The sequence below is a fragment of the Scomber scombrus genome, chromosome 1 (assembly GCF_963691925.1).
Source record: "Scomber scombrus chromosome 1, fScoSco1.1, whole genome shotgun sequence".
NCBI lineage: Eukaryota > Metazoa > Chordata > Actinopteri > Scombriformes > Scombridae > Scomber > Scomber scombrus.
The window spans coordinates 15,962,371-15,979,723 of NC_084970.1; the positions used below are offsets into that span (position 1 = coordinate 15,962,371).

A 17,353-nucleotide genomic window follows, 5' to 3' on the forward strand; every position below is an offset into this window, starting at 1 on the left:
AGCTGTGTGTTGGACCTTTACCAACATATGTCGTATACAGAAATCAGACATAAGAAATGAGGACAAAGATGTATCTCTTTGTGAGTCAAATTTTAATAAAGTAAAAGTATGCCATAAACTACAGTGCAGCACACTAAAATAGTGGTAGTTATGGTGGCAGAATGGTACTAGCAGGAGTATTAAAATTGGTTGAATTATAACTGTTGAACCAAAGCTGTAACAAGTAATAGTTATTGTAATGCATCGCAGTAGTAATAATAATAATGCCAAAAGGTATAGACATGATGATAATGTGGTAACACACAACCAGTGCAAGTGTCACAGTTATAGCAGGTAAATAGTACATAGTGGAATGATAACAGCTACTAACAATAATGCCATATATATATTATCATGGAAAGATGATTATAGTTAAATGACACATTTATGAGTATTTCTATATATAGCAATGCAATAACTAATCATGATCAAACTGAGACCAAACTGAAAACATTAGGTTTCTTACAAAAATACAGTTTGAGTCAATAAAGTGATCTAACTGCTGTTGTTACTATTAGCTGATACAGAGCAAAACAACTCAATTCTCTGCTACAATATGAATATGGCTTAATGATAGCGATATTTACCTTAGTAATGATGCAGCAGGTATAAGGGACACCGCAAGCCAGTGGACCAGGTGCAGAGCAGTTGTGGTACATGTTGACCGACCAGTCTTTATACTCTTGACCGCCACAACACTTGAACTACCACAGATGGAACAAATGACAGAGGAAAGACAAGAGTAGGGAGATGGGAAGACAAAGAGAAAAAAAGAATGGAAGTTTTGCCATGTGAATGAGAGAAAGAGAGAGAGGAGAGGCAGGGATGAGAGTTAGGGGGAGAGATGAAAAAGAAAGTAAACAAACTGGTAAACAACATTTTTCTGCTGTGTTGGCGTGATGCCAGTAACATTTTGGAATGAAATGAGCCATAATTAAGAGCAAAATGTGCATGTAATTATGACTCTGTTATATATATATATATATGTGTGTGTGTGTGTGTGTGTGTGTGTGTGTGTGTGTGTGTGTGTGTGTGTGTGTGTGTGTGTGTGTGTGTGTGTGTGTGTGTGTGTGTGTGTGTGTGTGTGTGTGTGTAAAAGGTGACAATGAATTTTACAGGTGTTGGTAGAACTAGCAAATGTGGTTAGACATAATATTGTAAACCCCCGAAACTATAATCCAATCCAATATTACAACCCTGCAATGAACCCAACAGTTGTATAATATTCACTTTTTAAGCCTGTAGATTGTGGTCAGAAATGTACATTACATTGTAAGCTGTGCCTATTTCCCCCTGTCATGTTTGTGTGTATGTGTGTACGTAAAACAATTCAGTTTACATACATAAAGACTGTGGCTTTCTTAATCCATTGTCCGCTACCTCACACAAAAATGTTAAACCTTGTAATCTAACATCATTATTTTTTTCAAACTCCTCTGCTGCCTACATACTACATACCAAGCTAGTATATGAAAGCAGCAGCCTCACACACTGGAGCATCTCCGACTGAATCAAAGCATTTGCAGCCTTAAACAACAAATTGATAGCTGTCAAGATATTGTTGGCTCAGACACAAAACACATCAAACACTTATTTTCTATTGCCCTCTATTTCATTAATGACAAACCTTCGAGGTAATAAAATATATAATACTTTCTAGGGGGGAAAAAGAGCTTTGTTAAGCTATCTAAAGCAAGTTAATTATAAATGGTCTGGCTGAGAGCTTTCAAGTTACATTGACACTGCAAAAAACATTATTCGTTTTAATTGAGTTATGGTGTCACATGGCTTGCAGGACGCTGACTATTGAGCCAGGCAACCATGATAACATTTTTTAATTAAATCAGCTTCAAAATACAAACATGATTGAACAAAACAATGCAGAGCATTCTTTCCAAAGTTATCCACCTGTTTATAATGCAACCGCGATGCATTGAGGACAGATTGTGATCCTATCGGCCAAACTATCTCCAGAGGTGGTCAGGGACATATTGTGACCACATTGAACACAAGTGTAAATGCAAAGTGTTGTCAATCCACATACAACAACTACATGGACTGAAAGATGTAATTATGTGCGTGTTCCAAACCAGCAAGGTAGCAGTCGTTAGCCTGTTAGTGAGCTAAGCTATAAGCAAGAAAGCAATGGATACCCAAGAGCTTTACAGATCGCTACCATCTTTTTTGTTGTTGGAGGATGTGATGTTTATTTGTTAGAGCTGGACAGAGCGATTGAATCTCAATGTGGAGACACATATTAATACCAGGTGTAAATGTAATCAGGTTAAATCATATCTAAAAACAATCTGGATACAAGATGCATTTAACGCAAAGTGTAAAGGGACATGGAGAAAGGGATACGATACATGAGATACATTTGAATAAAAAGAAAAAAAATATTCTAGCCTAGATAACAACATCTGCCTCGGAGACTAAACACTGACAGAACCACACTATTAGCTCTGCTGTGTAGTCATTTACAGAGACAAATAATCTTTTAGTGAGCAACTGAGACAGAAACACTGTAAGCGAGACAAAGAGAACAAACAGGACGAAGAGTCACACACTGAGAGAGACAGTAAGAAAGGGTGAGACGAGATAAAGAATGAAATGAATAAATATGAGACTGCTCTTTGCCAGACAGTTTGATCAGTATGCTGACATGTGCCAGGAAGTTACTCCCTCTTCGTCTTCATGACTCCATTGAGAGCACTTTTTCCTGCACCGGGTCAGGACCCACCTCAGGGTCACAGGAAGGCAAAGCAATTATGATGTGATTCATGTCTGAAAACTGGTAGGTAGAAATCCAAAAATATTATGCCGCTACAATGAGTTACCATTTTTACTGTGCAATGCAATTGAATACAACAGCACTGCAGTAAGTCCTGTCTTTGGTATGACTGATGGTCCGTTCAGATCAGGGGATTTTCTTACCTCATGAGACCAACCTGAAGGGCCAATCTCTCAAAACACCGGTCAACACCAATGTGACTACAGCAGACAAACAGAGTCTCTTCAGACCATAAAAAGACTCTCTGACAGTCACTTTCAGAATGATTGGCACAACAATTTGCTCTATAATGTTATAATAATGTGTGTATACAAAATATCTAAAAACAATATCTGCCTCTGGTCATCTTACAGACTGGCCTTCTTTGCCATTTTATCTTCTTTTTCATTTTTTTCCCCACAGACTCTATTGTCTTCTTCACTGTTGGATGACAACTTTTCTCCAGAGGTCAATTACCAGGATGCAGTCAGGTCTCTTACAATGAAATATTTGCAGAAAGAGTGATTTTGTAGCCAACTGCCTGACTGATGGCTGGCTGTTCACTGGCCGACTGACTGACTAAGTGGGTGGGTAATTGGTCTTACCATCCTGTGTTCCCTGCCTTCGTTATGGTGTAGCACCGAAGAAGCAACATGATGAAAGCTCCTACATGCATGATTGGATGTTATAAAGATGTTTTTAAAGCAGTTTTGGCAAACTTTCTGGACTTAGCTACTTCTGTTCTACATATAATAGTTTATAATGAAATCAAATTAAATTAAAACAACTCTGCAGAAAGGAGCTTTGGCAATGTCACATCTTTTCAACATCACAAAACACTGTCGATGAAAAAAAAATATGATCTTTTTATCAGTGTGCACAATCAGTAACACAGATAGACATGTGATAGGAAGACCTTTGCACACCTTGCCGATGTGCTGCTCATTACGTTGCAGCAAGGGCGGGGAAACCTTAAATGGGGTTCAGGTGGTACATGAGGCAGCTGATATGACACTGATCAACATCAGCTGATAAACAATGGATGATAATTTGAGAAAAGTGTTAGTAGCGGTCGTTGTTGAGGATGAGAAGGATATTAATCTGAACAATGCAATTCTGTAAATTGACCACACTTATAGTCTTTAATATTGAGCAACACAATACCTTTGCTATTGAGCTACTCAAAGTGAATACATTAAATATCATTGGCTGAATTTTGATATTGAATATTGTCCCTAATAGCCCACTTATCAAGACACTGTCAGACACCATGTGTTATTTTGATGATTTGCCACAGCTGTTAATTAAGGTTGGCACAAGCAGTATGTGTCATTTTGTGTGCTAAATTTAAACTGGGTGGAAATCACGTAAGTTCAATTTATTTATAGACCACACTTAAAAACAACACAAGTTGACCAAACTGTCTTTGCCTCATTTACAGCATAAATATTACCATTGCAGATATTTCTACTCTCTTGTTTCAGTTACTGACAATTTAAAGTTTAACAACCGAACAGTTTCACCAACCATTTCCCAATAATGGAATTGATGCACATGCCTTTTTTTTTAAAAACCTCTTTTTTTTGCAATAGTGTCTTTTATCCATATATTTACCTATAGCTCTCTATTTAAAAGAGACTCAAAAGGCAATTCAGTTCATTATCAAAGCAGCGAGCTGAAATCCACCACTCCCATTACTTATACAATAATTGATCAGTGTACTATTAATCCTGTAAACTGGGCAGGTTTATGATGCTCTGTTTATCATGCCACATGCAATGCTCAGTTTGTGGTTTACTGTAGGTCATGAGTAGAAAATATACATTTTCTAATATGATTCCTAAACATGAATCTCATTCATTGTAAGTGGCCCTGGTGTGTGGACTGCAAAACAACAGTGAGTACCTTTAATTACACTGCCAGCAGGCCATCTTTAGTTTGAAATGTCATGTCTCTGTCATGTGCTATCCCACAGCAATTAGAGTGACAACACAGGAGGAAGCTGTGATAATACACTAGCACAAAACAAAAGGATTTAGACTCGGTGGACACCTGTGCAACAACATGATCAATAGAAGTAAAGGAAATTGTAAATCTAGTTGCCGGTTATGGTTACACGTCTTTAAATAGCCTGTTGTTGCATTTTACAGGGCATAGTGTGTTTTAACATCATAGATAACACATTTCAACAGTGCAAAAGACAGATGCAACTCAAAAGGTTTGTGCACAACCAGCAAGTACGCTGCTATTGCAAGTGGTGCTGGTAAAAAAGAGCCTCTTCAGGGATACAAGACACAAAATACCAGCAGGATAAACCCCAATCGATCTGAACTGTGGATAAAAACACATTCCATCTATTCCTGCAGACATTCCTACCTTTAGTTTCATTTCCCTCCCACAGTTTCATTGTCTGTTCCTCCTACCTTATCCTACGTTTATGTTTCCCCTGACAGGAATTGTGTCTCACATATTACCTGCTTTATTCCCCACATAAATGGACAGTTCAGCATCTGAGAACTGCTACTGCAACTAGGCACAGAAACAATCAATGATAATTTACATCATTATTTTGTTGAATGCAAATTTTTGGTCAAATATGTTAATGTTTCTGCATATATAACGATTAAAACAATGTTGTCATTATCATCATCATTTTAACAGCAGGCATTATCTCCATCGAACATGCAAGGACTAGAGATTGCAGTTTTATTCATTAATCGAATTGAGGGTCTAAGGATTGACCCTCAATTCGAATAATGAATAATAATAATACTGAAAATCTCCCTAAAAAAACCAAACCTTTATGGGCGGGGGACCTCAGGAAGAGCAACAGTGGAGGATTTTTCTTCCAGGATGGAAAGACATGCAATATGTGTGTGTACTGATTGAATAGAGCCAATAACAAAATAACAGAAATACAGTTTGGATAATTATAGATGGGTTGAAATAGGACAACCTGACTCGTTAGACTGGCCTAAGGACCATATTGACAAACTAAAAAAAATGTACATATATAATTTCAAAGGCTGCAGCAGAAATATATTTTCTAGGTCCATCTTCAGTGCTGGGCACCTTGTGCTTTGAATTAGAGTAGCAATGCCTAACCGGCTAATGTGTCCGGATGATGCTAAGCACATAAGTAATACTGGCATTATCTTTCAGCGAACATCCTGTGATTCTTTGTCATATTATTGCAGAGGTCTCTGCTCTCTAAACTATGTAATCCAGCTCTTAGAATAAATGGAAATATTTATCTGAGTTTATTTGGATGAGATGGTGAGCAGTCTGGCTTCATTTTAAAAGAGGGCTTGTTAAGGTTTTCAGGCGCATATTATGGTTTCAACACACACTAGTGCATGGATTTGATGGATGCCAGAATTGTGGGTCTTAACACTGGCTCAGTAAGGATACTTATGAAGCTCAACAGGTACCTAATGTTTCTTTTCACTGCAGTCTTAAGTAGAAATGTAAAAAACGATCTTCCTTACATAGAATAATCATATAATGTGTTAAAGCAGGACAGATTAGTTTATATTACAGTATATATATTTTTGTTTATAGCTAAAAAGTCTTTCAGTTTGACAAGTGCACAGTGGGGGGAAAACAACCAGCACTACAATGAAATCAAAGACTAAAAATCTAGCAGATTACTACTGCAACAAAAGAACTATAGGAACTGGAGAATAATGGTATATAATTTTAGCAAAAGTAAGCTCTTGTGAAGAGGAGGGATCAACAGTAATACAACCTGACCAAACAATTTATTGCTCTGTGTGAATAATGGACTGTTCACGCCAACGCTAAGCCAGCCTCCTATCTGATGGATAAATACGCTCTGTAGATCAAACTGATCGATCGGGCTTCTCCAGGTCTAATAGATGAAGCCAGGTGCCAATAGCACACAAGCAGAGTGACTGATTTGTTCTTCTGAGAGGTCAACATTGACCTATCCCACATTAAAGCTTTGATTCTGTTCACTTTGTTGATGTTACCTGTGTTTATAGATGTTTAATATACAGTTACCTGCCTCTGGTTATAGATGTTTTTCTCTATGACTCACATTACTTTAGTGACAGAGGCTTTGTATGACTGCTTTTATCTTTGAAACACTTCTTTATGACCAGAACTGAATACAATCCAGTTAAACCTGTCAGGCCGTCATGCAGTGGTTGTGTTACTTAAGATAAGGATGTGCAGATGACAGAATTTTGATTAGTTAAAAATCAGCGTCTGTGCAGGGTTTATTAATGTGTTCTGGTCATTGCATGTTTTCTTGTTTGTTATTGATTTTTTTAAATATTATTTATTACATATTTAAATATACAAACTACTGGTAGCTTTTTTAATGAAAATCACATTGATAAATAAATAAAACGCACTATGTAAATACAATGGACCTGCCTAAATGTCATAAAGCCTCCTGCAATGAATTCAACATGAACTTATAAATATGCATGATCTCTTTTGTGTAAAGCAACCACACAGCAATGAGGGAATTAAGTCAGTGTCTGTCCAAATCACTGAAAGGCTTTGTTGTTTGCAGTGATGCAGTGGCTGTGAGAGCCCTGAACACTGCGACTGCACTGTAAACTGTTTTTTTTTTAAAAAAGGCTCTGAAGTATTCAAGCTGTGTAGCGGTATGGTGTTCGTGTCGGTGGGTGTCTTAAGTTGTTTAAGTTTTCTCTGATGAGAGAGAATGAAAAATAGCAGCTTCTCACAATGAGACACCACACAGTAATCAATACTTTGATTACTATGTTGATTAACTATGCAATTTAATTGTGTGGGGAAAAAAAGGCTCTCATTGTCTTTTCCAGTGTTGAAGGCACAGGCAGCCACTGCTGATGGCACATTTCCATTATAATACTGAGACGGAGTGAGTAAAAAGGTCAACTCAAGATTAAATTAATGCAGGATATGATATGACCCGCCACTAATCCATGGATTTGTGTTGTACACATTTTCGAAGCTGGAACAAAAAGCTAACAGGTGGGCTTCGACAAGTGGGATGAGAAACACTGGGTTAAAAGGTTCAGTATGCTTCAACTTGTGCTTCGCACAAAGTGTCTGTACACATCTACAGGTAGTAGGGTTTATATCTGTTCCAAATGCACTTGAGGGTGGCGGGAAAAGCTTGCCGTCAAAGACAGGGGTTAGAAACACACACACAAATCTCTCCCTAAAGGCACATACTTTCACATCTCTGCAAACCTGACGGTGCAGGAACATTGAAGTGCTTGTCAGATAGTCAGTGTAGGAAAAGGTCACAATCACAAATGATCATTTGTTTTTTGATTGGTAGCCAAGTGTCAAGAGGGCAGGTCTTATCTAATGTCAGCCTGCCAGACAGCTGAAGCCACAGATGGAGGAGGAGGAAAGACAAACTCAAAAATGCTGCAGATGAATATTTTTCAACATACTTCCTGTTGAGTTTACACTTCGCTTAGCATTTCCCGGGTAAGTCTCAGATTTCACCTGTTCACACAACACAGATGATGATTCAGACAAAAATATTAAAGCTGCCTGTGATGCCCCTGTGGGTTGTGTGGGTGTGGTTAACTTCTTCCCTTGCATGAGAGGCCTAATTGTAGTAACTCAGGGCACCTGGGCCCGGTGCCCTGTAGTGTAGCTGATAGGTAACTCTTCTCCTTCTCTCCCAGGTCTCGTCCTTGTCACTGATGTTCACACTCCATGACTTCACCTAATTTGGAATATCTTTAATTTGGGTTTAGTTGAATTAGATAAATATATCTTTTGTTTATCAATCGCCATGGTGTGTCTCCCATTTTGTTGTGGCCACTTGAGCCAGGTCATAACACTGCCCTATTGAGTTTTCTTGTAAACAAACAAAAGGTCTGTTTACATTTAGTGTTACTCACCAAAACACAGTGTGTGTATCCTGAGGCCTGTACTACGAAGCTGGATTAACATACCCGGGATATCTCTCCGTTACCTGGGTTGACTTACCCAGACATTCGCAATCCTGATAAACGGTACTACGAAGCTGGTTATCAACTGGGTAATTCAACCCAGGGTTTTCCAATCTTGATCAGTGCGCGTTCACATAAAAAGGGTGGTGTTTGCAGCGTCTGACCAATCGCAAACATGGAGAAACCCTGCAGAGCAGCGTACTTCATGATGGAGGAGCAGACAATTATTCTTCATAAATATGAACAATTCAAACATATAATCCAGGCCAAAAGCAACACTGTTGCCGCAGCAAAAGGCAGGAAGCAATGCTGGCAGAACATTGCCGACTCTGTTAATGCGTAAATTCGTGAGATTATACAATATTAATTCATCGGACAATATAAACGTACAGCAATCAATTTCACTTTATTACGGCACAGACGTTTCGGGCAGAGCGCTTCATCGGTGCCCTTCCTTTCGTAGCGACATTAAGTTAGTTTAATATTCAACATTTATTTGACATTCAAAATACAAACCTATTATGCGCTTCAACCATTTCAGTGAATGATTTCAAACCAACTGTAATAGAGACTAATATCCCTCATGTGCCACAAGGATTATTTTTTAAATATATTTTGGTCAATCAAAAAATATGAATAAAATTCTGCTTTTTTGCACTTTTGCAGCAATTACCCTCAAGATGTTCTTATTAGGACTTTTTGTCAGGTTTCCTGACACAAGTTCTGAAACTGGAGTGGTGGTAAGGTTATTTATTTATTTTAATTGTAAAACAATTGACAAAAAGATATATTTGAAAAATAAGCCTTGTGGCACATGAGGGATATTAGTCTATATGTTACAGTTGGTTTGACATCATTCACTCAAATGGTTGAAGCGCATAATAGGTTTTGTATTTTGAACGTCAAATGAATGTTGAATATTAAACAAACTTAATGTCGCTTGACAATCTGTAACTTTTATAGTATGTCATCAGGGACATCAAGAGGATTGCATCTATCCCTAAAAATAATTTCTCTCCTAAACGCTCCTCTCACGATCCGCACACCAATGTCGACAGGATCTTCTAAGAATGGGCAGGCCATTTTCCAAGAGAACTGATTGGTCAGGAGGTTGTGCTTTTATACTCGTTGATCTCTTATCCAGAACATAACCTGCTCCGGAGCAGGTTAGCCGTTCAGCATAAGTTACCATGGTGATTTACCCCGGTAAGAAGTGAACCAGCGTCGTAGGATGGAAAACCCAGGGTTAACCCTGAAGTTACCTCGATAAGAGAAAATCCAGCTTCGTTGTACAGGCCTCAGGTCTAATAAACGTGTTGAATGATGTTTTAAATCATATTTGTTTATATCTATGTTTGCTTGCAAATGGCCTTCTTTTTCACAGCCTTTTTCGGCACTTTACTCCTAACTATCAATCAGAGTATTGTGAAACCAACAGCAGCATGTGAATTGTGCCACCTGCAACTCATTAAGAAAAGCATTGCTCTGTAGTACTACTAACGCCACAGGGTATTTTAAGCAGGTCTGATTGAATCATGAATCTTTGGTGGTGGGTTGGAGGTTACTTGATATATTTTATTTATACATTTGCTTTAAAATGTAATGTATTAGACAATTTCCACTAGCTTTATTTCAATATGTATACAACTGACTTAAACACAATATTGCAATACAGACAACATATTTAAAATGTATTTATTTTATTAAAAAAAACTGTTCAGGTGATACCACTTTAGATTAAAAATAACAGGGGAAAACAGTATTAAGTACTGTATATTATCTCAGCAGGGGGAAACATAAAAAGGTATTCTAATCCACATTATAAACTACCAGACAAAACGTGTCACACATTATTCAATACAAACACACAAGTAAAGCTGCATTCAGGCCAATATCCTCACAAACATGGATAAATCCACAAACCCTGTTTATGTGTGTAAACATCAATCTCCACTAAGGTTTTCTGATTGATCTTTGTTCAAAACCTTCAGAAAAACACCTGAATCTGTCCTATTGCAGGACACTTAAGCCGTCCAATAGCTTTTCACCATGACAGGAAAAATATAGAAGAGGCTTTATGCTACTGCTGCCAAATGACACTGTACTTTTACTAAAGCACTGTTTGTTGTTATCAGAGCAAGCAGATCAGAGTGCCAGCAAGTTTAGATCTCCAAACAGCACAACGCAAGATAAACATGAAAAAAAATCTTCTGCCAAAGCAAGCTGGGCTTCTTTGTTTGGACTGATGATAAAGTGAAATGGCTGTTGAAGGTTTAAAAAAAAAGGCTGCAAGTGTTCCAAAGCCGTGTTGAATGTCACCTGGAAGGCATGCCAAATTAAATATTTGAGCAAAACTTTCATCTGCACTGACATTATTTTTGTTGTCTCTCCAGACGCAATGGATATTATTAAGTATTATTCATTTGGAGTCATATTTCCGTCCACCTGGTGAATGTAAGTCCAACATTCACTTTCCTTTAGGTCTGTTTTTGATCTCTATCAACTACTGGTGGAATAATCTGGCTCTTTAGCTGCCTGCAAAATGCACCACCATGTTCACCAGATTGTCACAAACAATAGCTGCCTGTTAAAAATGACACTATAAAAGCAATGAGCCAAAACAGTAAAGTTGTAGGCTATAAAATCTAAATGTGGTGAACAGCAACTGAAATTATCGGGGGCGGGGCTGAGGGCACAATTCCCCTAACAGAAATCTAAAATTGCCCTTGGCATTGGGATTACAGGGCTTTTAAATTCCCTCGTAAAATTAACAGTAAAACAAAGACTTAATGCTTTTTCTAGATTTTGCTCTGTATTCAAAGTGCGACTGGGACATGGCTGGGACAGCTAGGCTTCAGTACCTGCACAGCCTTTAACCATTAATGTTCTTGCATTATCAGTCAGGCTCCTTCTTTCACTTTTTTAAAGAGTCATTAAATATTGGTCATGCAACATAGAACTAAGGTATTTCCAATCATTTCAAAAAACTACCCTGGAAGTTATCCAAAAAATGCACCTGAAACATATTTCATGAAGGCAAAAAAGCCATTGTAAAAAAAGAGTTTCCTATTTCCTATCCTGGTGCTGAAAGAACTACAAAAGGACACCTGTCACTAGGGCTGGGCGATTATGGCAAAAATCAAAATCACGATTAATTGAACTTTTAACCTCGATTACGATTAATGAACAATTATGTATTTTCACAGTTTCTTTTGTTTTGTATTTTACACTGCCCTCACACAATATTTTGTGATATTTTCGCACATGAGTATCTTTAGGGAGTGAAAATAACGATGTTTTAAGGTGTGACGCTGTGGTTAATGTCTAGTTTAGGCACTAAACCCACTTGATTAGAACTATGAAAAGATCATGGTTTGGGTTAAAATGATCACTGGAGACAAGTTTTTAAATACCTTAAAAATATGCAACCTTTACTGTCATGGCAACAGTGAACACCACGATTAATTGCCCAGCCCTACCTGTCACATTACACATTTAATTCATGGTTATTAGATAAAATACTGGCTTTCTTTAAGACATGAATGGTAGGAATGGAGTCTACAAATGTGTGAAAGTTCAGACTCTGTTCCATCGTGGAGGGATTAAAAATGAGGCAACTCCTTAAAACACTAAATTATCTGTCACACAATCAGCCAAGTAGCAACTTTTGGGTCTTTCACACATCCAAAAGATTGTTTAATCAAGACACAATCAGTTGAGCAAACAAGTACATTGTTAATATGCAGTGACTGCATATTAACAATGTAAAGCAATTCTTACCAGTGTATCTTGATTGGGAATCAAATGAATGCAAAGAAAGTTACTTAATATAATAGAAAAAGATAAATAAGAAAAATATAAAAAGAAGTGCAATTAGCCTGAGGTAACATAATGTCTACTTCAAAATATAGCTTGCCTTAAACAGAAAAGAAATTCTACAACAACAGTGAGACAACTTCAAAGTGCTTATCTGTGAAATACTTATATTTTGGAAGGATTACACTGTTCCACATTGAGAAATATGCAGAAGTGCATGTGCAAAATGTACAGCATATTATAACAAACAAAAAATTCCTCATAGGTCCATTATCTTTGAGTTCAGTTGAAAACTGAGAAACTTGCCAAATTGAAAAATGTGCACAAGTGCACAACACTCTGCTGAAAAGTGTGCCCAGCACTCCTCAGAAGCGATGGGAAATGGCAAGGAAAGTCACAACAACTGGCGCAGAAAGTGCAGGAATATGACAGCAGCAGCAAGACTTCTGCCATATGAACACATGCCATGCATTGCACACAGTTTACAATGGTCGATCGCAATGGCAATCTGTGACAGTGGTTTTGAGTGAGTGAGTCAATGAGCAGCACGATTAAAAAAAAATTATATATATATATATATATATGACCTTCTGTAACAGGCATGAATGCAGCCTGCAGACTGAAGGCACATTTTATCTTCTGCTCTTCAGTTGAGTTTTTGCAGGCTGCCTAATTTCAATTTGTGACCACTCTGTTGCCCCCAGACAATGCTTCCTCCGTGTGCTTGATAAAAGCTGATAATGAGATGTTCAGTTTCAGGCTGTGTGTGTGGCAGCATGGTGTATTTTGGGAGCAGGTGCAGAGTGATAGCTCTGCACAGTTTTCTGTTTATTAGGACACAGGATGCTGTGATTATCAGTTCACTGATGGTGTCGTTTCATCAACCAGCACATTATAACCTATTGAATATATATAAATATTCATAACTATATGTGTGTGTGTCTACACACACACACACACACACACACACACACACACACACACACACACACACACACACACACACACACACACACACACACACACACACACACACACACACACACACACACACACACACACACACACACACACACACACACACACACACCCTAAGCTAACTCAGCCTTGTCATTCCTGTTACTTGATGAAAGGACTGTAAAAATGCAAGTAAAGCAGTGACATAACTCTACCTTCTTCTGTACAAAGTCCATGATGTTTTTGAAGTCCAGGTCATCATAGTAGTTCACTATGCCTCTTCGGATGTTCTTGTTCACTAAATCCACCGTCTGTATGACAAGAGAAAAACACAAGAGACAATTGGTGTTAATGGTGTTGTTGTTTGTGTGTGGGTGGGTCATTTTACCATGTTTGTTTTGTCTCCACAACACAGCTGATCTACAATCAGTGTATCAAACGGGCAGGAGTCTGGAGAGCAAATGTTCTGATTAGCCAAGGTGACTGATCCACTGAACTGGAATATTGAAATATGACAGTTCGACAGCTTACATCTGTCGGTCACAATCTGGTACAGCTGGGTCATGTTAAGTTAATGTATTGGTCTATCAAGAGACAGAGAATACATATTTTTCAACTTGGAGCTCTACTAAGTACATTCACAGAGAGAGCCATTCAATGTTTTCATTCACTCCACTAATTTAACTCCACTACATTTTTGCTTTGTAATACATTAGTCTTATTTATCGTTCATTAAAGATGAAGGCAACACATCTTTGGAGATTTTTTAAACACCACTTAGCCCATTTAGTCATATTCTCTTTTAACCACTGGTGGTAATAAATTGAGACTGCCTTTCTCGTGAGAATCACAGAGCTGAGAAGGGAGTGAGCATTTCGTGTAAATTCTTTTCTCCTTCCCATGAACATATCCGGTCTTCACGGTGAATCTATAGGGGCAAGGCAGCCACTTTAATCCAGTTACAATGTGCAGATTTGAAGACTTGGAGTTAGTTTGCTGAGAACTATTATTATAAGCTCACATGGCATTATCATATTAAACACAATGTTAATGGAAATGAGATGCCAAAAAACCTCCATCTTTATAAAACTCAACTTATAAAAGAAAGACGCTGAAATCTCAGTGAGTGTGCAAATTTCTCATGCACTGCTGTATTAATTTAATCTCAATGTAAATGAGATGACAGTAACATAAAGGACATATGAGAAGCCATTAAAACACAGAATATAGTATATATATATATATATATATATATATATATATATATATATATATATATATATATATATATATATATATATATATATATATATATATATATATATATATATATATATATATATATATATATATAAGTATAATGTTGCTTTAATGAGGTAATTTAGCTTTTCTTTTGACAAAAAAAGAGAGAAACAAAAGAAATGCACTGATGATATTATTGAAGAAGTTCTCCCAAGAGAGAACATTATCTTTAATGAAACTATCATCTAAACGAGATGATTAAAAAGCATTACAAAGAGGAAATATGACAGATGCAGATACTCAAGCTTTTCCCCACAGAGCCACATTGAGATATTCATGAACGAAAGAGTAGTTTATGAAGAACTGATGTAATGAATAGCTCACTAGATGACTAAAAGAATCTCAATTTAGCTAACTATGAATTACGGTTGCATGACCAGATTAGCAATAATCTTCCACAGTCTGTAACATGATGAACTCTCAAGGTTGGATTGTTTGTGTAGTAAGTTTAATGACCCCAGAAATTCATTCTTTATAACCAGGAACTGAAATACATTGTAAAGATCCTAAATGTTGACTACATACATCCAAGGTTTTATTCTGACATTAGGCACCTCATGCACCATCAGTTGTTACATGATCTTCATGTAAATGAGATGGGAATAAGTTCTCCTTAATACATCTGTGGTACAAAACAATTTTAAAAAGACAAATGGCATTTTGCTGCAGCTGTTTCTTATGTCAAACGTTTCTACAAATGACTTCCATAAAGTCACACACATACAAAAACAAAATGAACAAGTTAATGATGATTTGTTATTTAGCACACTGCATTAAATACAGATACAGTTTCATGCAGTGGTACTTGTTAGAGACAAGACAAAACAATACATATTAAAAGAACATCAGCATATTTTATAGGCTCTCGTTGTATTTTTCCACTGTGCTCAACAACTATTTTTAGGGTTTATAGCAACCAATTATGAACACATGACATGGATTAAAAATTAATTGAAAATTTTGGTCACAAAATTTTAAATCTGCATTAATGGATTTTTGATCACCTGTGGGCAGCTGAGACAACACTGACTTAGCATCTCCTTCTAAGTTGATATGGTACACTTGTAGTTGCTTATTGACATTCAGCAGTTATGGAGCAACATTGGCCCTGTTTACACCTTTCATTAACATGCGTCTCAGGTGATGTTCACACCTGTCTCTATTATCCAGATTCCGTTGCTTCCTACATCACTTACACAAGAAGATGTGTTTTTAGTGTGACTAAATAGCTAAAAAAATGTTTAAAGAACTACTATACATGTACGGGCTATTACTACAACCAAGTAAATCTGTGCTCCTTTCCATTTTTTCAACTGTTGTTGCACTTTTACCAAAACAACCATCAAGCACTGATGTCATATTTTCCTGTTACATCCTTGCATCAGGACGCATTAGCGTTTACACTACAAAAGATATGTAGTCAAATGCGTCCCAGACCACCCTAGCAAGTGGTTCAAGTGATAGGATCACAATGCATCTTGGTGGTCGTTTACACTTGTATTTAGCGTTGTCCACTTGTAAACGACTCACCCAAAACGCATGTTGATGCCAGGTGTAAACATAGTCTATATCATTCATTGTAAGTTGTGTTTCTGTTCTGTTTTTGTTTGGTCCCATTCAACTTGGGAACATTTTGTGACTTGATTAGATAGTGACAGTTAAGAGACAACAGGAACCTGGAGGATTGTTTGCAACAAAGGTTCAGTGCCAGAACTGAACCACAGACGCTGTGGTAATGTGGTATGCTGTCCAAGTGTTTCCTGACATGGCACAGTGCTGCTAACTGCAACAATTCCTGCTTGTCTTCTCTTTTGCGAGTCCTCCCGTTCAATACCCGTTCAATTAACCTTGATCACTAAGGCCCAGTCCCATTTCCCCTTTTGGCCCAACCCCTATGTTTTGCACACACCCACGTAGGGTACGGGTGTCCCGTTTCTGTTGTTGATCGAGGGGTAGTGGTCATCTACCCTCCAGACGGCCCTCCAAAAGGAGTGTTGTCAGATGCAGACTCCAAACGGAGTGGAAATTCCCAGAATCCATAATAATTGAAGCTTCACAAGATGAGCAGGGCTACCACTGCAGTGAAGAAGCCCATAAATATAGCACAAATAACACAAATACAAATAATAATCCCAAAAAATAGCAATCTGTTGGAATATATGAGGGAAATAAATACCGGAAACCTCTATCAGGCACAGCCTTGTCGCTGGTGTGTTACGTATGTGCCATCGTCGTCTACCGGTGACATTACAAGTGGTGTCCCATTTAGTGATTTCAACCCCTACCCATCGTGGATGCACTTAAAGGGGACCCCTACCAATGAAGGGCACTCCAAAACAGGTGGTAGGGCCAAGAGAGGCATATAGGACTGGGCCTAAGGCTGCATGTCCTGCAACTGCTTCACAGTGGCTCATAGTGAGAGACGCTTAGTATGAAGCAGCAATAGGAATGACTTGGTTTGCATTAGTAGTAGTCTAACAGCAGCAGAATTCATTATAGCTCTTAAGGAGCAGCAGATGAGAATGTTCCAGTCATGTTA

The 17,353-nt window shown here is 37.7% G+C and overlaps 1 protein-coding gene across 1 annotated transcript in view; it reads right to left on the minus strand.

Moving 5' to 3' along the window:
• The window catches only part of tspan15 (tetraspanin 15), a 39,499-nt gene that overhangs the window by 6,091 nt on the left and 16,055 nt on the right, over nt 1-17,353 (minus strand). Inside the window, exons 4-5 of the mRNA XM_062417141.1 lie at nt 13,728-13,823; nt 627-743 (exon numbers count right to left, since the gene is read on the minus strand). Coding sequence (XP_062273125.1) covers nt 627-743; nt 13,728-13,823 — 213 coding nt within the window. The remainder of the gene's footprint in view (nt 1-626; nt 744-13,727; nt 13,824-17,353) is intronic.